The following is a 26,611-nucleotide window of genomic DNA, read 5'->3' as shown; positions in this document are numbered from 1 at the left end:
CTGTTGCAGCCCCAAGACTGTGGAACAGCATCCCCCTCTCTATAAGATCAGCCCCTTCTATTGATTCCTTCAAGTCAAGGCTCAAACCCTACTTTTATTATTTAGCATTTGGATCCTCCTGATTTTAGTTGATAATTTGTATATTTGCTTTCTGTGTGTATATATGCTTAGTAGAGTGTTTTGCTTCTGTTTTTCTATTTGATTTTTTTTGGTCATCTAATTGTTTTGTTTCTGTTGTCTATTTGTTTTGATATTTTATTGTGATTTAATTGTACATCACTTTGGTCAGCGTGAGTTGTTTTTAAATGTGCTTTATAAATAATTTTGACTTGACTTGACATGACTCGCAGTGGCAGACCCCTACATTATATACTCCTGGTCGCGTGGTGGCAGTATAAGGCTGGAAGTATATGATAGGCGTTCTAATACCTGAAAAGAAGGGAAGGAGAATCCTAATTAAGGAAGAGGAAGAAGAGTGGCCAGGTAATTGTTTGTTATGTGTTGTCCAGACGAGTAATAGCAGAGTCGAAAGCTATTAAATGTTTATTTGATATGAACTCTTCATCTGTTTTCAGATGAAACTTCCGCATGTTAGCCTGAACCATTTTCGCTGAACAGGCTTGATGTTTGCTGGTGAAGCTAGCATAGAATGCAACGTTAGTTAGCTTGTTTACAGCATCAGCCTGCGGTGATATCTCACTTTACAAGCTTCTTAGCAGGCTATACAGCTTACACTACCCAGTATCCCAACAAATACATCGTTTTCAAACCGAAGAAGTTGTGAGGCAAGCTTCTGTCATCTTGAGAGATGACAGCTGCCTGTCAGCTTTTCTTTAGCTGTTTAGACAGCTAACTTTATGCAATTTTTCCCGCACGATTTTCTAAACATAAAGTGTGCATCCGTTTCTTGAGTTATTCAACCAGCCTGTCCCTGCCTTTAGGATATCATCCCTTCAGAACATTTGAATGGAGTTTGCTGAATTGATCAAGACCCCCCGCGTCGATGGGGTGGTCCTCCACCGACCCTTTATGCCTTTGGTGGAGGGCACGCTGTGTTTGACGGGACACCACCTGATTTTATCATCGCGGCAGGACAATACAGAGGAGCTGTGGCTGCTACACGCCAATATCGACGCCATCGAGAAGAGGTACATCGAATGAGTTCTGTCACCCATAGACTTATGTTAGAAGGGGCACGTTGGCTTATCTTTGATGGAAACACAGTTGAAACAGAAGAAGTCAAGCAACATAATTATTTCCATAGTGATGAACCCAAAAACAATTACTTAGGTCCCACAGGTCAAGCTTTCAGACACTCGTTTACATGTACGTTCATGTAGACTTACCTGATGCGTGAAGAGTAATCACAAGCTCACACAGCCATGTTGTTCTCACAGTACACACCTGTGTCTTATCCACAACACAAACAGTCCAGATGAAACCCATTCCAATATAGATTGTGATCTCATTAACTGTTCTCTATGCAGGTTTGTAGGCTCTTCTGGATCCATTATAGTGAAATGTAAAGATCTGAGAACTATCCAGATGGACATCCCTGGCATGGAGGAGTGTCTCAATGTCGCCAGCTCCATTGAGGTGAGTGCATATCTAATTCCACTTAACATGGCGTGAACTGCTTAGATTTTAACTTTCAGCAGAGGCCATTAGGCGGTATGAAATCATGGTGTCATGTGAGCAATACACTTTTCACCATGTATTGCCTGGAATTAACTAGCCATACCCTTGAGCCACTGGCTTCTTCCTTAAACAAACCAGACTTTGGTTAGCAAGTTGATATTTAAGACTGTAAATATTGTATTCACTTGTCTCCTAGACGTTCACTTGTGTCTCCCTCACTCGTCTCCTAGACGTTCACTTGTGTCTCCCTCACTCGTCTCCTAGGCCCTCATCTATGTCTACTTCACTCGTCTCCTAGGCCCTCATCTATGTCTACTTCACTCGTCTCCTAGGCCCTCATCTATGTCTACTTCACTCGTCTCCTAGGCCCTCATCTATGTCTACTTCACTCGTCTCCTAGGCCCTCATCTATGTCTACTTCACTCGTCTCCTAGGCCCTCACCTATGTCTACTTCACTCGTCTCCTAGGCCCTCACCTATGTCTACTTCACTCGTCTCCTAGGCCCTCATCTATGTCTACTTCACTCGTCTCCTAGGCCCTCTCCACCCTGGACTCGGTGTCCCTCAAGTATCCCTTTTTCTACCGCCCCATGTTTGAGGTCATCGAGGATGGATGGAACTCCTTCCTTCCTGAAGAAGCTTTCAAAGACCTAGAATCCATGGTACGGGACCCACTTCCTATCAGTTAATCATGATAACTGCAATGAATGTTTTGTCAGGACTAGCTGTACATGTATCTGTAGACAGATGCCCAGAGATATTTCCCAAATTAGGTGAAATGTTTCAATTTGGAAAAATGCTTTTTTGAGGAAGGCTGTCCACCGTCCATTTTGAATTCATGCTTGAATGTTTTGATCTAGATAAATGCTTTTGTGGTCAAAGTGTAAATTGGTTATGAATCAAAACTAAAGTTATACCTGCTGTATAGCGCTACATATCATAGCAATACTTGGTTGTGCTAATAATCCGAATTTAGGGGCGTTCGGATAGCAGACTCAATGCTTGAGCCTTGCTATTATAGTTGTGTCCCCCAGCTTTTTTAGATTTAAACAGGTTATTTGTTTGTGCTCAAGACCTAAAAAGTCCTACATAACGTAACAAAACAGGATCACAATACTGGCATGTAATCAAAGTGATTGTACATGTAGTCAAGGAATACTGTAAACAAAGTAAAGATTTCACAACTTTGTTCTTATAGTCAGAGACTCTTCCAGTAAATTGGAAAGTGTAGGTTCAGGGAAGTTTGTATGCTTGTGAAAGATGTGCTGTTCCAGTTGATGCTGGCTTCTTGCCAAAACCAGACTAAATGGAACTGGATTGGTTTGTAGCTCATCTGCATCAAGATTGCTTTATATTTAGGAAATAAAGTGATTTTTGTCATGCCAATACAACTTGAATTTGGAAATATGAGTAAAAAAAGAAAAACAACAACCATAATTGTTATATATTTACAGGTATTGTGATTGTTTATATTGTCATTGTTTGTTTTTATAGTATATATGTGTGTTATTATTGTTATTATTTATCACTCTTTCTCTTCCCTCAAATAGACAGATGAATGGAGGCTCAGCGATGTCAACAATGACTTCAGCGTCTGCCAATCCTATCCCCCGCTCGTAACCGTGCCAAAGGATGTGGACGATGACACCCTCCGCAAGGTTGCCACCTTCCGCCACGGCGGCCGTTTCCCAGTGCTCAGCTATTACCACAAGAAGAACGGCATGGTGAGGGACGACTGTGGGAAGAACTGACCTGAGAACTGGAGCTCATGTTACCCTTAGCTTACCCTCATTACTGTCAATATTTTTAAATATAGTTTTAATTATTTTCAGTCCTTTAAAAATATGTTGTACTTCTTACATTCATTTAATTGCGACAGAAAGGAAAGGGGGAATCTAAAAAGCAGATGCATTCATTTTAGCACTTATTCAATTCTTTAAAGGTGTGCCTTTTTTAAGTATTTGCGATCCTTCGCCAGTTGGCTTTGCCAGTTCTAGTACCCTTGTCTGGCCATTGATCCTCAGGAGAAAGCTGTATACCTTTACTGACCCGCTGATGGTGTAATACTCTCCACTGCTGTTCCATCGCTCTTCTGTCCCCAGGTGATGATGCGTGCCAGCCAGCCCCTCACTGGCACCAACGGCCGGCGCTGCAAGGAGGACGAGAAGCTGATCAACGCCACGCTGAGAGCGGGCAAGCGCGGCTACATCATCGATACGCGCACCATCGCAGTGGCACAGCAGGCCAAAGCGCGTGGCGGAGGCTTCGAGCTGGAGTCCAACTACCCGCAGTGGAGGAGGATCCACAAGACTATAGAGAGGTGCACACATTTACTCTAAGCCATTTCAAAATCATGTTTGATCCCAACGAGACGTACAGTTATCCATAAGGCTTGGAGTCAAAACGTACATTTATCCATAAGGCTTTGAGTCAAAGTGAGTGATTGCTCTCCTCCAGAGTCCCTACTATGTGCAGTTTAGTGAAATGAATGAACGTTCACCCAAAGGTGGGTGTCTTGGGCTCAGTGGCCCTCTGACTTACTGTATGATGTAGTAAGGTTTCCCTGACTGACTCTAACTCTCTTAGGCCCAGTGGCCCTCTGACGGACTGTCTCTCTCTCTGTGGCACACACTTCTCTCCAGACTTTCATAATGGATGGTTTCCCTCTGCTCTTGTCTCCCTCCCATAGGCACAGTGTCCTGCAGGAGAGCCTGATCAAGCTGGTGGAGGCCTGCAATGACCAGTCACACAGCATGGACCGCTGGCTCAGCAAACTGGAGGCCTCCAGCTGGCAGAGCCACGTCAAGGAGATCCTCACCACAGCCTGCCTGGCAGCCCAGTGCATCGACAGGTGACAGCGTCTCTGAGGAATCACAGAGAGCGAGTAGGAGAGGGGTGGGGTAGGAGAGGAGAGGAGAAGGAGAGGGGTGGGGTGGGGTAGGAGAAGCGAGTTGGAGAAGCGAGTGGGAGAGGTGTAGGAAATAGGAAAAAGGCATATGTTTTTTCAAATTGAATTTGGGGAGGGGGAGGGGCGGCGGCGGCCCATGTTGCTGTATTTGTACTAACGTGTGTGTGTGTGTGTGTGTGTGTGTGTGTGTGGGGGGGGGTTCTTCTCACAGGGAGGGTGCATCTGTGCTGGTCCACGGCACCGAAGGAACGGACTCCACGCTGCAGGTGACCTCTCTGGCCCAGATCATCCTGGACCAGTCCTGCAGAACCATCCGAGGCTTCCAGGCACTGGTGGAGCGAGAGTGGCTCCAGGTGGGTGCCGGAGGGGGAAGGGCTTGATGCTAAAACTGTGTTAGTGCTACAACTGCTTTAGCATTAGTCCATCAGTATATTACAGTGGCGATGTGGTGGATACATTTGGCCGATGTATTTGGATTTTGTATTGTGCTCTTCACAAGATAAAACCTTTGAAAATAAATAAATAACTGATTCTTTGTATCTTTGTATAATATTGTATAGTCTTGTATAACATTTTTCAGTGTTAATCGACAAAATGTAATGACAGGACAGATATATTGGCTAATTGTCATACTGACTACCAGAGGCCTTGCTCCAACACCTGTGTGTGTGTGTGTGTGTGTGTGTGTGTGTGTGTGTGTGTGTGTGTGTTTGTGTGTCACGTGCAGGCGGGCCACCCGTTCCGGCAGCGGTGCGCTCAGTCGGCCCACTCTAACGGGAAGCTGCGCGGCGAGGCGCCCGTCTTCCTGCTCTTTCTGGACTGCGTGTGGCAGATCCTGCGCCAGTTCCCCTGCTCCTTCCAGTTCAGCGAGGGCTTCCTGGTGCTGCTCTGGGAGCACGCCTACGCCTCCCAGTTCGGCACCTTCATGGGAAACTGTGCTGCTGACAGGTCAGTGCCAGGGGCGAGTGTCCTGACAAAGTCCGCAGGTAGTCCTTAGTTATCCGCAAGGACTGAGGTAATAGTTGAGCCAAAGTCGCACCAAACCGACATGAAAGTGGTGAGGAAGGCAGATTGTTGCGTTGCATCACGTCGCTTGTGTCTGAGCCAAAAAGTTGCACTTGAACACACCGCAAAGACTACAGCCGAGGGCCAACTAGCACGTATACGTACACCATGAACACTTCAAACTGACACAGCACTTATTTGTGTTAGAGATGTTCTATATTAAGTCTTGTTCTTGTAAAGTGCACCTTTCAACATGGACATTACATTTAAAACCAACAAAATGTTTACAAACATTTCTACCAGATGAAATTCTTCATCGTACTCATTAAACTGACAATCGGAGTAATCTTTCGATGGGCTCTGCCGCTGATTCAACATGCTTAATTGGTCAGAAAGCTACTCACAGGGGTCCTACTAGTGGCAACGGCACAGGACACACAGCAAAAACTAGGGCTGCAGACGCTCATCGTCAGCCTGACATTGGCCAACGACCGACCGTTGGCCTGGTGTGTCACAGGCTTTATGTAAAAGAGTGACCCGCACTCTAAAGTAGGGAGAATAGAATTCTACAGAAAAACTTGTTAGTAGTTGTAATGGACTCACTAGACTGAAAGAAACAGCACTAGACCATATTTTTAGATCTTTTTGGGTCCTAACTTTTACTAAGGACAATTAACGATCGAAATTGGTCCACTATTGAGTTAGAATGCTATAAACAGCAACCGCAAAATTACATTGTAATCCAATAACGTTCAGGAAACTTTACTTAAACTACATAAACTGCAGAAACAGACATGTATTACTGTTTCTTTACAGTGATTGAGGTTAACACACAGGTTTATCCCTGCAGGGATCGTTTCCACGTTGTAATAACATTTTGAGCCTGTCGGTGCTTGCCCCGTTTTGTGGTTGAAAAATCCAGAAGTTTCCCAATGAACAAATCTACATTCATTCTGTACCAAGAAAACAGAAGTTACTCAACAGAGGAGAAAATAAACACATGGCCTTGGTAGTCTAAATGATTGAGCAACATAATCAACCATTTCTCCTTCAGTGTTTTCGATATGATGATAAGGTCTGTCACCATCAGCATCAGACATCGTCTGGTCACGTCCTCTCAGACTGAACAAATGGGCCAAAGCATACACACACACACACACACACACACACACAACCACCTTACCGCTCTTCTAAACCCAGGAGAAAACATTCAGACTCATCACGGGCTGTTTCTACTCTCCCTTAGAGCGAAAGCAGTTCACGTGTGTCCAACAGCATATAATCAGATAGGGATAAACACACACACACACACACACACACACACACACATAAACAGTGTCAGGAAACTGACACGGTTATGACTTAGCAGAAAATATCCTTAAGTAGCTTTTTCTTGCCACGATTGATCGTATTTGTATTAGCTTAGATGGCCGTCAGATGCAAGGACAGGTCACGGTAATCACAGGGTAAGCATTCAGTTACGATGTTTTTATTGACTGATTAACCATGTGTATTTCAATATAGTTGAGTGTTCTGGGTTTTTCCGCTGTGTGTGTGAGTGAGTGTATGTGTGTGTGTAAACACATGAAGGTGTCTGTGTGTGTGGTTATGTGTTTGTATGGTTTTATGTGAGTGTGTGTGTGTGGTGATGTGTTTGCAGGGGTTTGTTTACATGTGTGTGTGTCCGTGTTCATGCTTTCTCTCCTCCTCAGGGCCAAGCTGAAGCTGCCCCAGAAGACGGTGTCTCTGTGGTCGTGGGTGAACCGGCCCGAGGAGCTGGAGCGCTTCACCAACCCGCTCTACGAGCCCAACAGCCTGGTCATCTGGCCCTCCGTGGCCCCTCAGAGCCTGCTGCTGTGGGAGGGTGAGTGTCAGTCAGTGCACCCACTCTCAAAACATCTCCACACACATACTTCAAAAGGAATAGGTCCTGCTGATGGTGTGTGTGTGTGTTTGTGTGGCAGGGTTGGGGGGGTTAGCACCAGTACACCCCTGTCAACACACACTCACACTCACACAGACAGTGACAGACCCTGCTGGTGTTGGGGATGAGTACCAGTGCACTCCCGCGACCACGCAAAAAAGAAAAAAGGAATCAACATTCTTGTTCTCTTCAGAGTAATCCCCTGCCAACACCACCTCTACTACTAGCACCCACTCACTGCCACACCTGCCCACACCCACTTAAGTAAATGAAGGTTGTGAGGAAGAACGCATTCCCATTTTGCAAGTCATATAGCCCATTTTGCAAGTCATGTAGCCCATTTTGCAAGTCATGTAGCCCATTTTGCAAGTCATGTAGCCATTTTGCAAGTCATGTAGCTTCTACACCAACCTCATGAGACGGGAAGAGGCATCCCCATTCCTCTCCCCCACAACCACCCTTGCCTGTTTGCTGATTCACTCTGCACCTTTTCTAACCATTTAATCAGAAAACCTCCATTCCTTTTTTTGATTTTTGTCAAATAGCTCCCTGTGGTTACTGTACTAGTTCTACAGTTGTACTGTTTTTGGACTCTTTTTTTTCCAAAGCCGTGTATACCTCCCCTCAGTTTTCTGCTCTCCTCTTGGCTGTGTCTCTGTCATGTCGTGGGGTTGTGAAGTTTGGGCCAAAGTTCCTCTTCATCTAAGCTTCATGTCATTCATATGTGCACCTCCAGGGGGCAGCAGTGTGCTACCTTCCTGAGGTGGCCAAGCTCCTGTCCAGGTGAAAATATTTATTTGGCACATTCAAACCTCAACAAGTTAATCATCTGTTTACTGTTACCGTCACAGACTGTTGACAGACGCTTACTATCAGTGACTGTCATTCCTGACTGAGACGATTATGTGAATTTCTTCTTTTAGCTCTGTCGGCTGCAGGATGGTGTTAAGACCGGTTGAACAGCTGGCTTGACAGATGTGCCTTTGCCATCTGCAGTGCAGTGTCCACAAGTGGCTGTAGTATTCTAACTCTAGACATTCCTGTTTTTTAGGCTCTTGAGGCATGGACCTCGATGGTTGTCATTATTGCTAGTTATGGCCCAATCATAAGTCTCCTCTTCGGACAGAATGTTGGTGTGCCTTGTATGTTGGTGTTCCTGTACGTCTGTCCCAGCTGCTGTTCAATTATTGCTAATTGTGGACCAATCATTCCAATCACCTACGCTTTGGACGGGTTGTTATGTTAACCTACTACATATCAAATTAACTGCCATTCTCTCATGGTTGCCGTGACTTTGACCGGTGATGTCCCTGGAGACCAGGTGTGGACATTTGGTCTCTCTTCCTGCATTTGGTCTCTCTTCCTGCGTGTGTATTACATTGACACACTGCAATATCTGCCCATGTTCCATCTGCCTTAGTCCATTAGTATTTCCAGAGGGGCGGAGGGAGTCTTTTTGACATGGCTTTCAAGCCTTCTTCTGTCTTGTGTCTTTTATGCACTGAGTGTCTTCATGAGTTGATTTGAGTCCCTGACTTATCGTTGCTGGATCTTTGCAAGTAAACGTAGGGGGGGGGGCGCGCGCGCGCGCGCGCGCTTGCACCCTCACAAAACATCCCACATCTGGCAGCAGCCACAGCTCTGCAAATGTAGGTCAGTCAAAAAACTGGATTTGTGGTTTGGAAGGACATTTCACACTTTAATTTCACTTAAAAACACATCAAATCCCTCTGTTCTCTATTTCTCCAATGAAAGCACACTCCATTGACACTGTGTGCCAATAGACAAAAATCTATTTCAAGACTATTTCATCTTATGCTTTCAGAAAATCTCCAGCGTCCAACATTTGTTAGAACCTTAATTATAACCTTAGTGGGTAACTGAATGACACAGAAATACACGTTTAACATTCCACATCTCCTTGCTTTTTAAACTGGGAAGGGGATGCTGTGAGGGCCAGGTCACTTGAGGAAAGCGGAGCAGTGTCTTGCATCAGCTGACGGGGTCAACGGGTTTGACGCACAGTCACGGTCGCTGGGGGTGGGGCATGGAGCCGGGGGCCAGGGAGGCGGGACATGAAAGGTAATTAGCAACACCGCAGGCGTCAAGGTGTCAAACTAGCTGCGTTCCTGCGCCTCGGCCCTAAAGTATAGAACAAGTATGGGCAGCCAGAGGTCTGTAGTGTGTGTGAGAGTGAGAGCAACCGCCACCTCACCGTGTTGATCTACTGCTGTTTACACTGAGGTTTGCCTGCGTGTAGTGTGCGTTTGCAAACTTCAGTTTCTAAACTTGGGCAGAGAAATGAATGTGTCGTCCATTGCTAATCTTAGCAAGTAGAGCAACACCAAGATCATGGGTTTCATACCAAGGGAACTAAAACGTACTGCTGAAATCATGTCTATCTGTACTTTACTATAAGTCACTTTGGATAAAGGTGTCTTATAACTGAATACATTCTAAATGCAAATAGGTGCTCTGGATAGAGTGAAAGAAGTAAAATGGTCATTGCCCAAAAGCTTAGGCTTATTGTAGGGAGCAAAATCATTTGGTTTGACATCCACCTGCTCCGTTCAGATTGGAAAGCTGTGCGTTGCCATCTTTACCATCATGCTGTAATTATACACAACTTTGTACTCTTCTCAGCTGTCTTAAACAAAATGACAGGAAAGCATTGCTTCTTTTCTATCGGGCCGAATCTGGGCGAGCTAGTGCGTGCCAACTGCCAGTTGCGTTTCCATTGTTACTTCCAGGGCTCCTCTGTGCTCATGGCCAGGGGCTGTTGGCCCGCCGATTACCCTTGGGCCAAGCTGCTAAGGTTAGCGGAATCAAGTAAGACCGGTTCAGTGCCAAAAGAAGATTAGATAACTTACACTATTATAACACTAGATAATAACACTATTAGATAACTTACACGCTACCAAATAGCTTTAACAGATGATTAAAAATGGAGAATCGTTGGTGCTGGTGAACACGCAAAATCAGGGCTCTGGTTAATATTTGGCCTAATAAAAATGTGCAATGGTAGCTTGATCAAGTAGGGGAGACTGACAACCAGGTGTCCGTTCTGACTGGTTGAAGGGCATAAAAGCTAAGAAATGGTGAGTTGCTCAACTACTACGGTACACATCAATTACACTTGCCCTCATTGTGTTACATGACGCAGGCAGACTATTGATATGGTGCATGCCATGATCCACATCACTCAATAACACAACTCTCAATGGATCACCTCTGTCTCCAAGGAACACCAATATGTATGGTTGTGTAATTACCATCAAATTAAGACTGGATGATCATTAACGCTGATTTATTGCAGAAACGATATATACAGACGTGGACAAAATTGTTGGTACCCTTCCGTTAAAGAAAGAGAAACCCACAATGGTCACTGGAATAACTTGAAACTGACAAAAGTAATAATAAATAAACATTTACTGAAAATTAACTAATGAAAATTGTGGTTCAACAGAATAATAAAAAATAAAAAAACCTAATGAAACTGGCCTGGGCAAAAATGATGGTACCCCCAGAAAAGATTGAAAATAGTTTGACCATAGGGACATGTTAAACTAAGGTGTGTCCTCTAATTAGCATTACAGGTGTCTTCAAACTTGTAATCAGTCAGTCTGCCTATTTTAAGGGTGAAAAGTAGTCAATGTGCTGTTTGGTATCATGGTGTGTACCACACTGAACATGGACCACAGAAAGCTAAGGAGAGAGTTGTCTCAGGAGATTAGAAAAAGAAAATTATAGACAAGCATGTTAAAGGTAAAGGCTATAAGACCATCTCCAAGCAGCTTGATATTCCTGTGATTACAGTTGCACATATTATTCAGAAGTTTAAGGTCCATGGTAATGTAGCCAACCTCCTTGGAGGTGGCCGCAAGGGAAAAATTGATGACAAATTGAAGATACGGATAATACAAATGGTAACCAAAGAGCCCAGAACAACTTCCAAAGAGATTAGAGGTGAACTCCAAGGTCAAGGTACATCAGTGTCAGATCGCACCATCCGTCGCAGTTTGAGCCAAAGTCGACCGAGGAGGACACCACTGTTGAAAGCAAATCATAAAAAAGCGAGACTGGAATTTGCCAAAATGCATATTGACAAGCCACAGGGCTTCTGGGAGAATGTCCTTTGGACAGATGAGACAAAACTGGAGCTTTTTGGTCACATCAGCTGTATGTTCAGACGCAAAAATGAAGCATACAAAGAAAAGAACACTGTACCTACTGTGAAACATGGAGGAGGCTCGGTTATGTTCTGGGGCTGCTTTGCTACATCTGGCACAGGGTGTCTTGAATCTGTGCAGGGTACAATGAAATCTCAAGACTGTCAAGGCATTCTGGAGCGAAATGTGCAAGAGAAGAGGAGTTTTCGTCGCATATGGTGGCTGGACATGGTTTGAAGGCCGACTTTTTCTGTTGGACCCTGAGGGAACTGAAACATGCAGTCTGGAGAAGGCACCCTGCAAACCTGAGACAGCTGGGGCAGTTTGCTCACAAGGAGTTGGCCAAAATCTAATTGAGAGTTACAGAAATCGCTTGATTGCAGTGATTGCCTCAAAAGGTTGTGCAACAAAATATTAAGTTAAGGGTACCATCATTTTTGTCCAGGCCAGTTTCATTAGGTTTTTTTTAAATTATTATTCTGTTGAACCACAATTCAAAAGCAATGTCTGATTTTCATTAGTTAATTTTCAGTAAATTTGTATTTATTATTACTTTTGTCAGTTTCAAGTTATTTCAGTGACCATTGTGAGTTTTTCTTTCTTTAACGGAGGGGTACCAACAATTTTGTCCACATCTGTATGTTAGCCCACGCAGGTGACTGCTGTCCCAGCAATGATATGAATAACCTCACGTTAACGCTTTTTTATTTCTATTTTCTCTTGATCAATTAATTGTTAATTAGGTTGAACACACAGCGCTGTCTGATTGGTGTATCAAACTCCAAGACTAGACTAGAGTAACGTGACACTGCTGTGGCCTCCAGACCATTGGAAAATCCTGCTCGCTCACGCTGGCCTTCTTCCAGTAGATGCCAGACATTGAGAACATCGTTTACTGTCCCGATTCGACTGTGACGGTGGGGAAAAGGTTTTGCAACAAAGTCAGGTGACCGAGGCAGGAAAGCGTGCCAAGCATGAAGAGAATGTTTGGGGTTTGGGTGGGTGGTCAAAGAGTTTCTGGAACAAGGGAGTGGTGCGTCTCTTATTTCCCCTCAGCAGAAGTCACCTTGTTCCTGTTTCGTACCTCTAGAGCTGTGTTTTAAGTCTTGACCCACTTTTTCTGCCCAGAGGTCTCTTTCCCTCTTCCTTTCCCTCTCCCTCTCCCTCTCTCGCTGTGCATTCAGTACCCTTGAATACCGTCCGCCAGTAACTGCTAGTGTCTGGCTTTCAGACCAGAACACTTATTAAAGCTGCCTCTGTCTAACATGCCGCTTCTTGGCCTTCATCACATGACCATGAAATGGGATGACAAACTGCAACAAACTGAGTTACCTTGGCTGTGGAAATGGGGAAGAGCCAAACTGTAGTTATTTTTTTTTTGTGAATTCCAAGAACAGGATATTTTTTTGTTTGTTTGTTTGTTTTTTTAATGTTGTGTTGTTTCATGTTGTATCAGACAAGAAGTGATGTCAAGTTTTTACATTTTAAATGCACACTTCAGGATTGCACATGACTATACTTGAAGTCTAATCATTCTCGAACACGTGTGCACGCCAACCACACACTCTTTCATGCATGTCTGCTGTTATATGGTTCATATTGTATTGTCAAAGTGTCCCTCTGGCAGTCCCCTAGCAACCACAACTGCAGAAAAAGCCAAGTAATTTCTCGTCATGGTTTTCTCTCTCTTCCTTTGTTCTCCCACTTTCTCTCTCTTTCTCTCCCTCCCTTCTTTTCCCTGTTGGTTTCCCTTTCTCTTTCTGTCTACCCCCACCATCCTCTCTCTTTCTTCTTCTTTCTCTTTGTCTCCACCTCCCCCCCCTCTCCCTGTCTCTCTCTCTCACTCCTCCCTCCCACTCCCATAAATCTCTCCCATCTCCTTCTCCCTTCCTCTCCCATCTCTCTCTCTCTCCCTCCCCCATATCCCTCTCTCTCTCCCCCATCTCTCTTTCTCCCCTGTCCACAGGCGTGTTCCTGCGTTGGAACCGCTCCTCTAAGTGGCTGGACGAGGCCTATGAGGAGATGGCGCACATCATCGAGTACAACAAGGAGCTGCAGACAAAAGTGAACAGCCTGAGGAGGCAGCTGGCCCAGCTGGAGACGGAGGACGGCCCGTTGCAGACGCCCTAGAACCGTGATCGGACCTGGACCTGGACTGCGTGACCAGGCTACCAGTCAGAACGAGCGCTCCTTCTCGCGTACATCAGTTCATACACACTCATTGAATGGAATGGCAGATGATGACTGACACACACACACACCCTCGCACACACCTACACATACTCGTAGTCCCTTGATCACTATAGACACACCACACACACAGCCCCTTGATTACTTTGTAAACATCACACACACACACACACACACACACACTCAAAAACACACCACACACTGCGACATTTCATGAATTATTTTGTAAGCTCCCTCTGCATGCAGAGTGTTTCATTTTGCATAACACATTCCAGATGTGTGGACATCCCACTCTATTCCTTTTGAGCAGCGATGTATTCACAATGTTATGGTCCCCCTCAGACACCAACACTATACATGCTATGTCTGTTTAACACAGACCGGATGAATTAGGAGAGCACAGTCATCTAGAGGTTAGTGACCAAACAAAAAGTGTCTCTCAACTCTCGGTGCCAAAGTAAAAGCACTATTTCTTCAACAGTATAGTTCTCACACCTACGCTGCATATTTAAGCCTGTTTTCTGCAGTAGTGTCTGCTTTGTTAAGGCCAGTAAAGAAACAATGTTAATACAATGAACTAACCCTTAAGGTAAATATGAGCCGAAGGTGACAAACTTGAAGGTCACTGGGATAGGGTGGCTCAGCCTACAGAAGTACCCTGTGCCATTCGAATTGTCTAGTCCTGTATGTTGGCTTTTAAATATAAGTTATGTTTATAAGCTGAAAATTGTGCATCCGCATAGGTGTTTGTTGTAGCTCTACAGTTGTGACGACCATTAATACTTTATAAATAGCCGATCGCATTAGCATGTACTGCATTTTCGCTTTTACTCTGTAGTTATTACTCCAAGTGATATTTGTTTTCAGCTGACTACTGAAAGTCCAGACAGTCCTGCCTCGTAAAAACAAGACCTGTCGCCTGAAACCGATCGTTACAAGATTTTTTATTTCGTGCACTAGGATAACCAGAAACATTCCAGGTCTTTAGTTTGAATCCTGAAGCCTAATTTCATAAAGGGATGAGTAGATACCATGCACATCTCAAGCCCTTTGGAGGTGAGAATAGGTGGTTGAGCAACCAGTTTTACCACTAAAACTTGACTTGCATTCCTTGTCCATTACTGGTTGCTCTGATTTGAGCAGTGTCTGCCTGTCTCGCAGTACCTTCTAGATATCTTGGTGAAGCAGCTTTGGCACCATGGTACTAAACTTGAGACAATTTGGCCAGGTGTGGACCTAACCCGATTGCACACATACATGCTTCAAATGCACTAAACTCTGGAGACTGTGTAGATGGCATAGGTTTCCTTTCAGCAAGGTTGCACTCTTTCATGTCACCGATGAAGTACCTATCGGCATCCTTGGCTCACTGCCTGGGAATTAAGGAAGTGTTTCTGACACACCCTTAAGGCAAATTGTGAAAAACCCACGAAGATGGATAACGCTGTCATGCCATCTCTTGGGGGAACCCAATGTTCTACACTGGCATCCACGTATTGCTTATTTAGTCTCTTGTGTGCTTCCCCAATAACTCTATAACAGGGGGATCTCATTGGCATGTACCACTAAGTTGTAGTTTGTGTTCAGATGGTAGTGTCCATGTTGAGTACGTTTGATGATCTATTAGGTATGTGTGTGAGAGTGTGCCAGGATTGGCACCTTTAAGGCACCTCTGGGTCCTGTGACACAGAAAAGACATTAGCATGTGAACCAAAATAACACACACACACAGTCTCTCTCTCTCTCTCTCTCTCTCTCTCTCTCTCTCTCTCTCTCTCTCTCTCTCTCTCTCTCTCTCTCTCTCTGACACGCACTCGCATTCACAGACACACACATGCATACATACATACTGCTCTCACATACAAACTACTCATACTTCCGCTCATATGCACAAGTTCCCCCTCCTTCCCTCTCTCTGTCTCTTTTCCTCTCTGCCACACACACACACACACACACACACACACACACACACATTGACCCCCCCAGCACCATTTCAGCCCGAAGGGCCTGTTATTGTTGGCGTTTCTACTGGCACTCCTCGCACATTGGTTGGACGACACGTCCTCTCATTTACTTTTCACTTTGTCACTTTATGATTGTATATCTCAAATCTACTAATCTGTGCTTCTGATTAATCTAGGTAGACGTTAAGTTTTTTTTATGTATAACTGCTGACATTGCTGTAAAATTGTACATTGTCTGTGTGCTGTAAAAGATGCTGCATTCAAATGTATTGTGCCATGGACACGTTTTATATTATGTTGCGTTCAATTCCATGGGCATTAAAACGTCACACTGAAGGCTGTTTGTGCGTTGTCTTTTAGTGAGTCAGTCAACCTGGTACGAATCTATACTCTATGATTATGTATGCATACATTTTCTACATACAGTATCTTACATACCATACAGAGAGGAAATCGCCTATGCAAGTGAGCCTGTTGAACTTGAGTGATTTTTCACACCCACGATCCTTCCTGCAGTCTCCAGAGATGGGCAGGGCAGCGAGCTTGTGGTCTAAGTGTGTCCACTCTGCAGAGGGAGGAGGAGGAGGAGGCGGCGGCGGCGGCACCACCAAAATAGCCCTGCCTCCATCTTATGCTAATAGCACCTCGTGACCTCACTCCCCACCACTGCCACCGGCATACACAACCCACCAGCCGCACCCCCATCCCCATGCTGTGCTCGTTGACGGGCACGAGACACTCACCCCACTCATCACTTCAGAGGGCTTCTGAAGGCCTCATGTAGTACAACTCTAAAGCACAATATTCACTTCTATTCAATTCAATTTAAATTATTTGCATAGAACCAGTTAACAGAAATGAAGGCATGAACTCCCTTGAGTAAGAACGTAGATGACACTACCAAGATAAAGCTGCCTTTTAACAGAAAGAAACCTTGAGCAGAATAGGGGACCCCTAAAAAGAGATAGAAAGAAACAGGGTTCCTGTGTTCTTTGTTGTCAGTCAGTCTCTAACTCATTTGAAAAAGAGACAAAAAGAAACGGGATGGGGGGGCAGCCAGTTACCCCGACACGTTACCACATACTGACTATACTGTAACCACCTCTGTCTCATGCTGACATTACAGCCACCTTGTGACCCCCCCGTCCCCACCACCACAACCAGAACAAGCCAAGTCAATCCAGCGCTGATTGACATGCATGACACCCGCCTCCCCCAAATACACCCACCTGATGAACAGCAGGAGGCCTCATGAAGTGCCTCCACTCCACTCCGAGCCGCAGCACGCTACCATCTGTGCGTGAAAGGTCCTACGCAGTGCAGAGTCTCTGGAGTGCTTTCATAACCCGTGAGTCCGCCTACCTCAGGCACATGTATCTGCTCGCGTGTGTGTAGAAAACCACACAAAGCTTCACACGCAGCCTACAGCGGACAGCCTACAGCGGACAGCACAGCCCTCACTGACGGCTAAGCGGTGCCACCAGCCCGCGGTAACCCCTGTTTGCCGGCAGACGCCATACTGCCTTCCTCAGGAGTGTGCCACTGAGTGACTTATTAACCCACCGTTATTGACAGAAGGGCTTTTTCCACTGACTCTGTCCCATCTGACGGAGATGTGTTTTTCAGTCAGAGTTGACTTATTGATAAACCTGGGAGGGCGTGGGCGGGCTGGTACCATCATTCATGTTTTAGCCTCCCCTCAGGGCCTCTTCTTATCTAGCCATGCCAACACACGGACAGTCGTATGTATATTCCCATGTGAACTATGGCGAAGATTAGGGGTTGACACCACAACACCACCCTCTTCTTGCCCTCAATTTCTTTGTCATACTATTGCTCTCTTGAGAGAATTTTTCAAAACAATAAGAATTGTAATCAGTGTAGCCCTGTTTATCACAGTGGCTTATAACTCATTCTAAAAGAAAAAAGAACACTAATTGTGCATTGTGGTTTAGTTCCCATCATGTTGGTGATGAATTAACCATTTACCTGGATGTCAGATGACGCCTTATAGTCAAGCTTTTTTACCTATCACTCGAGCAGGCATCAGGCAACCTTAAAAAAAAAATATACTCTTGAAATCTTGAAAGTAATGTTGTCTACTCGAAAACGACAGGGTCACAGACTATAGGCATACATATTCACGGGTTGTTACAGCCTTGTACGCTATTATATTTGGGATTTTTTTAAGTTAAATACCAAATTGAAAGCGTGGGCCTAGATATATAACCTTGCATTTTAGGTTGGTGAAGGGGGGACAGTGAAAACATGTGCGACCTTAGTGTCAGGCTGCAAACAGCTATGACATTCCTTATGACGTAGGGTGGGAGTGGAAACGGTGGAGGAACCGCACCTCCGGGGTTCCGCCAATCCGCGCGAAAGCCGGCTTGTGTTGAAGCCAGATGGCAGCTGATATATAAAGCGTGTCCGAGGCTGATGGAATAGAGAAAGACGATATCATCTGGTTGCTTACTGTTTGGGCTCTCAAAAGGGACCAGCTGAAGCATCTAATCTTTAACGCGGGCTGTCGATCCAAGTCTATAGTCTATCAATCTACGTACATTTATTGGTAAGCTGAATTTTTTTGTTTGGTTAAACCTTTTTATTTCAAATGTGTTCTCTACAGTAGCATCATCTATATTAAAGTCACTATATAGCCTGATGTATATTTTGATAATGTTTCAATCAACTCATGGGGATGCTTTTAGGTGTGTTTTGTTTAATTACTCATGCTGCTTTTCTGGTCTAAATATTAGTAACGTTTGAATTATAAGATAGTAGACCTATACATTTGGCATGTTCATAGATGGTCATATTCTCCAGGATTTAGCTATGTACTACGATAGCGTGCACAAAGTTTGCTCTACATTTGAATAATTGGGAGACAATAGTTTCAAACAAGACTAAAGCTTATGAACAGTCTGTTTGGCTGTGAATAAAAGTGAATGGAAGAATGTGGTCGGGAAGAAACGGGACTGGGCGCGTCGCGGCGTATGGAAAGGTGCAGAACTTGACATACCATCAGGATGTGTCATTGTTTGAGCGAGGAGTTTATTCATGTCACCGCGCTGCTCACTCTTTCTCTGCTGTCGTGGCGACCGTAGGCTCGCACAATGACCTCCTTCAGCTGGGAGTGATGTTTTCCCCCCTACACCCGATTCTCTCAACCCAGTTACTCCAAACCAAAACAGAGTGAGACCCCCTAAACAGTTATGCAACAGGCTTACGTGACGTGAATGTCAGATGCTCTTCCAAGGCTTTGTTTAACAAAGTTCACAAATGTATGCAAAATTGAAATTCTGTTTGTTGACCTGAAGATGAAATTATAGCGGATCTTGCCTAGAGCCATAACCTCAGACAAATTATTCAGTAAACTCATCGTAGGCAGTGGAAAATTCCTGATTATGAGCAGCTTTGAAGGCAAGTGCAAAGAAAGTACCCATTTAGGGTTGCGTCTGTCACAGTATTTTTATCTAGACCGTAGGTGTAAGGACAATTGAGACTAATATTTTACAGTCTTCATCCACTGCTCCTCTGGCGGTCTTGGCGAAAGGCAAATAGCTCCGACCTGGCACTGTTTTCATTTGCTCGAGCGTCAACCAATCCTCCTGTTTTCATTGGCTGGGGCTGAGGGCAGGGCAATATAAATACCCTCAAATTACACTGTGCATTCTTTTCGAGTAAGCACCCCCGTGTACGGTAAGTCAACTACTAAAAAATGCTCATCACACATAGGTTTTTTTTACATATAGAAATGATAAAGTTTGGGGTGACTTGTAAATGTCTGTTTTCAAAAGAAAAGCAGATGGAGGATTCTTTGACGAAAGAAACGTTTTTGAAGGACACAATTATTATTATTTCAGTTAAAAATATATAATAATAATTTCTGACCTTCGTTTTGCTACATTTCCTATTAAAACTAATTTCATGTTGGGTTTAATGGAAAACATGAACCTTTCTAAGTGACCCCAAACGTTTGAACGGTAGTGTAGCCTATATGTGTACACTGGAATCCTAGTAAGTTGTACTGCAAAATCTCGTGGAAATAGTAACGACGTTTCAGTTCAACGACGTTAAAGGAAAGGTAATAACATGAAATGCATTCTACAAGAATTGTTAAGTCAGTCAAGTGAGCTTAATTTAAAATTCAGACAACCATTGAAATATACTAAGTATACTGTAATGTCAACAACGAGTGGCAATGTAGAAACTTTAAAGATGCTTAAATTTAGCTTAAGTTGTTTAAGACACTCGTTTTACAAATAAATTGATCTCGAACGCGCTACTGCAGTCAATACCAATATCTTAAGGTATGCTAAATGTGACTATCTGTTTCACATGCAAACGATTTCTGCTTGTCTCTGCAATGCCGTTATTTACATTCTTTAGTTCTCTGGGTCAGTACTTGAGTAAAAAGCTTTTTCTGAGTAGAAACATTAGCTTACGGAGGTTCAACGTTTTTGAGCTGTCGCTAACAAAGATTTCTGTTTCCTCTGCTCCTCTTTTCAGGAAACTGAAGATGCCAGTACTCAGAGTCCTTAGTAGGGTTGCCAAGCAGGCCCTCCTTGCTCCTGGCTGTGGATGCCAGCCACTAGCTGTGGCCGTGCGTAACATAAGCTTCTCCCCACGCCAGGTCACCTCGGGATCCGATGCCAGCTTCCACTCTGTCTCCTTCGCTGAGACAGACCATCCCAAAGTCCTCATCACAGGTAGGAGGCACAGATGGTTCCCTCATTCCAGTGTTTTCTAAGCTGTTGGTTGAGTAGCAGATGCCCTTACCAGGAAACAAAGAAAAAACATTTTCACTTCCTTATATGACTTCAGTGAGATGCTATGCAATCTCAACTACTTTGAACTCCCTTTATATATTTAGTAAAATTCCAGTTAATAAACATTGGTCATGCTGTCAAGCTGTTAAACATCACGTTTATCATTTTGTCTCTTCAGGTGGCCTTGGGCAGCTTGGTGTGGGCCTTGCCCAACTGCTGAGGTAAGAGCATGTATAACAAATTACGTCCACTCTCAGTTTCTCCATGTATACATAGTGCCAGATGTTGGATGTGACTGTTTGCATAAGGTCAATAGTTAACAGCTCATGCCAACAAATTCTGTTGAAGTCCATCAGAACTTTCAAAAGAGTTTAATATATCACCAGAGAGTAGTCGAGCACAGCATTATCGTTGAGACGATTGTTTTCTGTTTCACAGGAAGAAATTTGGAAAAAACAACGTCATCCTGTCAGACATCAGAAAACCACCAAGTCACGTCTTCCACAACGGTAAGTGTTTCAGAAAGCACATCAGTCCTTTAAAAAACGGTTGCTCCTACCAGAAATCCACTGAGGTTTGCCATCTAAGCACTGGTTGTGTTTCAGTAGGTCACTACCCCCCTCAGAGCACCTACGGCTTCTGAAACCTTACTCTTCTACTTTGATCTGTCCAAACAATGACAGCATTTTTAGATGTGTTGGCTGGTGAGAAAACTGTACTGTACGTCTGCTTTTTAGGGGTGTGTGCTTGTTCACTTCAGCTTGATGTGACAGCAGCATTTCAAATTATAAATGAGGAGATCATATCTCGCCTAAACATGCCACTGGATATTGGATGCTGCGAATATGTTTTCCAAGAATGTGCCAGGCTGATCACAAGGTGTGGTCTGCCTGAGGACACATAGAAAAATAAATTGTTGAGTAGACATCAGATCAGAGTGTTTAGTGATAGTGTAGATGCTTACATAAGTGTGTTTTTGAAGATTGAAAACAGGAATGTATCCAGATTAGAAGTCTATACAAAAGGGTATAAAGGTGTGTTCTGTTTTGTAAGACATTACTAAAACATTATTGTGGAAGAATTTGTGACAATACAGACTGTTTTTAGGAGAAGGTAAATAGGATTGTCTGGGCAGAATGCACACTGAAAGGGCTGTGAATTGATTTGGTGTGAAAACAAAGACACGGTCAGCCCCTCTGGAAATGAATAGTCCCATTACAGCAAAATGGGATTAAAACACGAGGTGAACCGTCAATATCTGGCCTGTCAATATCCAATCCTGAGCTGACCTCTGACACTATAGATGTGTTTTAGTGGGGACAGAAGCTGTTCTGCTACAGGGAAATAGATTGCTGTGATATACATGATCCAGTCAACCAGCTTGTCGGCTTTCAGACAAGGCGACCTGCTTTGAGCATCACAAACGTCACCCTGGAGACAGGATATAATCTTTGTTGTCCTCTTTTGTAACTCTGCACAGACAGCTGACAACTCTGCTGACACCAAATTATATGCAACGACACCTTTTTTTTTAATGGAAAACTACTTGCACAGCAAACTTGAAAATAGATGTGTTAATTAAATGAAGGTCTGAGGAAACAATGAAGTGTAGAATAGACTGCATTAGTTGTTTTGGAGTGTTAACTGTTTTTGTGGCGAAGTGTCCATTTCATCGGTGGTGGAGTGATTGGAATTGGCTCATGTGCTTTTGCGTTTCCCTCTACAGGGCCCTTCATCTATGCAGACATCCTGGACTACAAGAACCTGCGGGAGATCGTCGTGAACAACCGCATCACCTGGCTGGTGCACTACAGTGCCCTTCTCAGTGCCGTCGGAGAGGCCAACGTCCCGCTGGCGCGCGCAGTTAACATCACCGGTGAGTGGAGGAAATCGTACCACAGAATGGCGTTGCCAGGCAGAATCTAGACAGGCTGTTTGGATTTTACATGGTTCAGAATCTGATAAGGGTTATTGAGGGTTATTGGTAAGTCAGCTCGGCACTCTTGTGAATTATGTTAATTTGAACTCAAAACATCTGGTCAGTCCAAATGTTAGTGTTCACATGTAATGTTTGATAGTGTGGTGATATCTTACCTACTGATCAATATTTTTTAAATGTATTTGTTGTAGTAAGACTGCATTTTAGATAGAAGGAGGCAACCACTGTATAATACTTTTTACAGTGCATAGGAATGTTACATAAATGCAGAGAATGTTGTTCCTTCATAACCCTTCATAACCTTTCATAACCCTTCATCACTCCTTCTTTTTCTGGCAGGCCTTCACAACATCCTTGACATTGCAGCAGAGCATGGCCTCCGTCTCTTCGTCCCCAGCACCATCGGGGCCTTTGGCCCCACGTCACCCAGGAACCCGACCCCTGACCTTTGCGTGCAACGCCCCCGCACCATCTACGGTGTCTCCAAGGTCCACGCCGAGCTGATGGGAGAGGTAAGCTGGATGTCCGAACACACCCTCGCACATGTCCTTGTTGTGCCAAGACCTTGTCCGAGTTTGGAATGTGACTTTCATACCTCTCTCTCTCTCTCTCTCTCCCTTCCACCGACAGTACTACCACCACCGCTATGGCCTTGACTTCCGTTGTCTGCGGTACCCTGGAATCATCTCGGCAGACTCCCAGCCTGGGGGTGGCACGACAGGTGAGAAAGCCCTGGCCCCGGGCCACGTGAACACTATGCTCCATGCCCAGATGTCAGAGGAGAACTTCTGGGCCTTTCCCGCCACCTCGTGACACCAGTGTGCTCCTCTGGGGGGGGGTGCGTAACCGAGAAGAACTTTGACGAGGGTGGCATTCTCGCTCTGGCCCTCGTGCCTCTAAATTTAACCCATCAGAGAACAGAACAGACGTGTGGGATTGGTTCGCTGTCTGCCAGCTACTGCATCTCACATGTACTCATCTCTCAGGTTGTGGTGGGGTGGCTGGGGTTTATGTGAGCCTGGTGAATCCCAGTGAGATCTCACAGTGTTCATGACCGCACCACACAAGGTGCTAACCAGACGAATATCGTGGGTTATTTTGCCTTTGGGGCATGTATTTACCCACTGACAAAATATATACCAGATCCATGCTCAGACCTGTTGTCTGCTTTGGATAAAAGTATAGTAAACTAGGCTGCCAGCTGTGTATGTGTGTCTGTTAAGCCATATTTGTTAATGCTCCTTGGTTCTCTTCTTTGTAGACTATGCTGTTCAGATCTTCCATGATGCCATCAAGACGGGGAAGTTTGAGTGCAACCTGAAGCCGGACACGCGGCTGCCCATGATGTACATCGACGACTGCCTGCGTGCCACCGTGGAGGTCATGGAGGCCCCAACGGACCTGCTCAGCATGCGCACATACAACATCAACGCCATGAGCTTCACCCCAGACGAGCTTGCACAGGAGGTGCAGAAACAGCTTCCCGACCTGAACGTCGACTACAACATCGACCATGTGCGACAAGCCATTGGTATGTACACCTAAAAAAACAGAGGCATCTTTAAAAAAAACTTTAAGAAAAGTTTAAGAAGATTTGATTAAAAAAAAGAAATTTACCAAATATTTCCAAACAAAATGTTCAGAAAATGTTTCAAAATGTTTAAATTCCAAGTGAGCTATCCTAGACACTATAGGCCTTCATCCAACTGATATCTTTACCTTGTGTCTGTTCCCACTAGCTGACAGTTGGCCGATGAACTTTGATGACAACAACGCTCGCAAGGACTGGGGCTGGAAGCACGACTACGACCTGCCGGAGCTTTGCCAGACTATGCTCAACTTCATTGGCTCAGAGAGCCGCATGGCTCAAGCCAACTGAGTCTGTTGCAGAGGGCGTCATGACGTGTACATAATGTAAAAACTGTTAGCTTTAGAGAAGAGAGAACTCGTGGTCTGTAAATAGTCTGTTTCTCTTCTCTCTCTCTCTCTCTCTCTCTCTCTCTCTCTCTGTCTATGGCCCTGTTGCGCCTTGGGCGATTGGATCACAAGTGGACAGCCGAGACACATCGCCGTGAACCCTTGTCTGTAATGGGTCTTCAAAGTGTCCATTTACCCTGCAAAAGATGTGGTCAAATCGGTTTGTGGTCATTTACACTTGTATTTAGCACTGCCCACCTGTGATCCGAACGCCCAGAATGCAATGTAAAGCCAAGTGTAAACAGGGTCTATCTTTCTATGTTGCTTGGGAAAGCCTTGTCTTGTCTTGCCTTGACTCCCAGATCCAGTACTGTGAGAAGGTTCCTTTCTTGGTACTCTGGCCCTTACAGTGGGTACAGAAGACCTCCTGCCTCCCCTCAGAGAAGGCTATAAGTATGTCATAACATCCTGTTGGAGCTCTGAAGAAGAAACAAGCTCGAGGAAGTGTGTGTGCGTCGGGGGGGAGGACACCTCACACACAATAAGAATGTACTTAGGTCATTAAATATACATGTGCAATTCAGGGATACAGTGAGCCAAAAACACATGAATATGATTGTGTCAGAGCTAAAAATGGAAATGCCCACCCAGTTGAAGAAATATATTTTTTAAAGGGCTCTCTTTCTTTTTATTGTTTCCTTTTGATGATTTTTGTAAGTGCTATTCATATTTTTGTATAGATAAACACAGCTCAGATTAACGGTGTTGAATAAACATATTTCTGTGATGAGGTCAAGGGAAAATGATGGCGAAAAAGGAACGCACTGGCGATAAGAATGTGTGCTCCTCGCCTCACTGGATACGAGGTTCCATAGGGACGTTTGTGGACGCTCACTTATTTCTGAGCAACACTTGTGGTATTTCCGCGTCTGCCTGTCATCTGTTATTCTACATCTATTTATTTCGTCTGCTAATGTATGGCCATTTGCATAGCTTTGCCTGAAAATGAAATGAATCTCTTCCATGATTTGTTTGGGTGACATTGTCACACACAATATTCCCTCAATAGCTATTTGAGTCAGGAGCGCAGCTTAAAATGGCCAAAGCCATTTTTTTTTTTTTAAGTTAAGTTTTGGTAAATTGTTGCTATTTAGAAAGTCTTTTGTCTTGACAAACCTTTTATCGCATTAAAGCTTTTTTTCCAAGAATTTCCAGTCAAATGTCTTCATATGTAGTGTTTTCTTTGCACGTGTTTGTTATATGTACTGTATTTTATGTACAACTAAATAAGTAAGGGATAGTGTATAGTCCGGCGGTCATAATCGAAAGATAGTTCCCGACGGGACGAACAGGACCCCGATACACCTAATTATTTCCTAAATATTCAGTTCTTAAATAATCTAGTGGTAAGCCCAAAAAAACCAACAATGTTGCCAACGTGTTGTCATATTTTTGGTGTTCCCAACATGTTGTTTTTTCTTACCACTGTTTCTGGGTTCAAGCCAAATATTTGATTTTTAACACCCATCAGGTAATTATCTATGTCCAAATAAAACAAAATTATTATATAATCTGTGTTCTTTCTTGAGATGTGATATGCCAATCCATTGAGTATGATACAGAGTTAAAGCCTGAGCTGTACTGAATAATGATAAGCTTTATCCAGGGATAAAAGACTTGTTTTCACAGTGAATAGAGAACTGCATTTAGTGGCTGTTAGAATTCAGTCAGGGCAACATTATTTACTTTTAGTTTTTATCAACCCATACAATCATGAAAAGACTTAAAAGACTCTCAGAGGTCATTGGCTATGCTTTGGTTTGCCCACACCTTAGTAAAATAATATTACATAAATGTACACCATCCTCCTCAAGATGTTGCTTTGTGTGTTCAATCCGCCTGCCAAGATTTAATTTAACACACAGATAACCTTCCTGGTTTAAACATTACATTACATAAGATGTGAGGTATCACTGCCAAACTAAATGTGGCCCGATTGGTCTTGTGATGCAGATTTCATAACCATAGTAACTTCAGCTCAGAGTAAACAAAAACGCGTCTTGCTCAGCTACATTCCACTTTGTCACCAAGAACAGGACGTCTGTCCTTAGGTGAACGCTGAAAATATCTGACAAATCGGGATGGGAGACAGCCGGGGGTGGGGGGGTCAGGAGGATGGCCGACA

The 26,611-nt window shown here is 44.2% G+C and overlaps 2 protein-coding genes across 3 annotated transcripts; both read left to right on the top strand.

Annotated features, from left to right (window-relative positions):
* Positions 1-359: 359 nt before the first annotated feature.
* mtmr9 (myotubularin related protein 9) lies at positions 360-16,137 on the top strand. Its single transcript, XM_031582017.2, has 11 exons — positions 360-483; positions 942-1,148; positions 1,488-1,596; positions 2,175-2,300; positions 3,189-3,362; positions 3,741-3,958; positions 4,328-4,489; positions 4,758-4,899; positions 5,274-5,494; positions 7,264-7,415; positions 13,614-16,137. The coding sequence occupies exons 2-11, from the start codon at positions 967-969 to the stop codon at positions 13,775-13,777; spliced, it is 1,650 nt and encodes a 549-aa protein (XP_031437877.1). The 5' UTR covers positions 360-483; positions 942-966; the 3' UTR covers positions 13,778-16,137.
* Positions 16,138-18,222: 2,085 nt separating this feature from the next.
* On the top strand, positions 18,223-25,634 carry tdh (L-threonine dehydrogenase). 2 transcript variants are annotated; one of them, XM_012824779.3, is made up of 9 exons: positions 18,223-18,370; positions 20,311-20,510; positions 20,749-20,791; positions 21,009-21,079; positions 22,297-22,446; positions 22,849-23,021; positions 23,140-23,230; positions 23,771-24,040; positions 24,249-25,634. In XM_012824779.3, the coding sequence occupies exons 2-9, from the start codon at positions 20,321-20,323 to the stop codon at positions 24,386-24,388; spliced, it is 1,128 nt and encodes a 375-aa protein (XP_012680233.1). In that variant the 5' UTR covers positions 18,223-18,370; positions 20,311-20,320; the 3' UTR covers positions 24,389-25,634. The 2 variants fall into 2 exon arrangements, with proteins under 2 accessions (XP_012680233.1, XP_031437884.1); XM_031582024.2 differs by lacking the exon at positions 18,223-18,370 and adding an exon at positions 19,346-19,500.
* Positions 25,635-26,611: the final 977 nt, after the last annotated feature.

This window comes from Clupea harengus, chromosome 15 (assembly GCF_900700415.2).
Source record: "Clupea harengus chromosome 15, Ch_v2.0.2, whole genome shotgun sequence".
NCBI lineage: Eukaryota > Metazoa > Chordata > Actinopteri > Clupeiformes > Clupeidae > Clupea > Clupea harengus.
This window is presented reverse-complemented; position numbering and strand designations above follow the sequence as displayed.

Excerpts from the sequence above, each read along its gene's own strand:
- mtmr9 (XM_031582017.2), top strand. The coding sequence starts at position 967 with ATGGAGTTTGCTGAATTGATCAAGACCCCCCGCGTCGATGGGGTGGTC. Across the intron at positions 2,301-3,188 it reads TCAAAGACCTAGAATCCATG|ACAGATGAATGGAGGCTCAG; the intron begins GTACGGGACCCA and ends TCCCTCAAATAG. Across the intron at positions 4,490-4,757 it reads GCAGCCCAGTGCATCGACAG|GGAGGGTGCATCTGTGCTGG; the intron begins GTGACAGCGTCT and ends TTCTTCTCACAG.
- tdh (XM_012824779.3), top strand. The coding sequence starts at position 20,321 with ATGCCAGTACTCAGAGTCCTTAGTAGGGTTGCCAAGCAGGCCCTCCTT. Across the intron at positions 20,511-20,748 it reads TCCCAAAGTCCTCATCACAG|GTGGCCTTGGGCAGCTTGGT; the intron begins GTAGGAGGCACA and ends TTGTCTCTTCAG. Across the intron at positions 24,041-24,248 it reads CCATGTGCGACAAGCCATTG|CTGACAGTTGGCCGATGAAC; the intron begins GTATGTACACCT and ends TGTTCCCACTAG.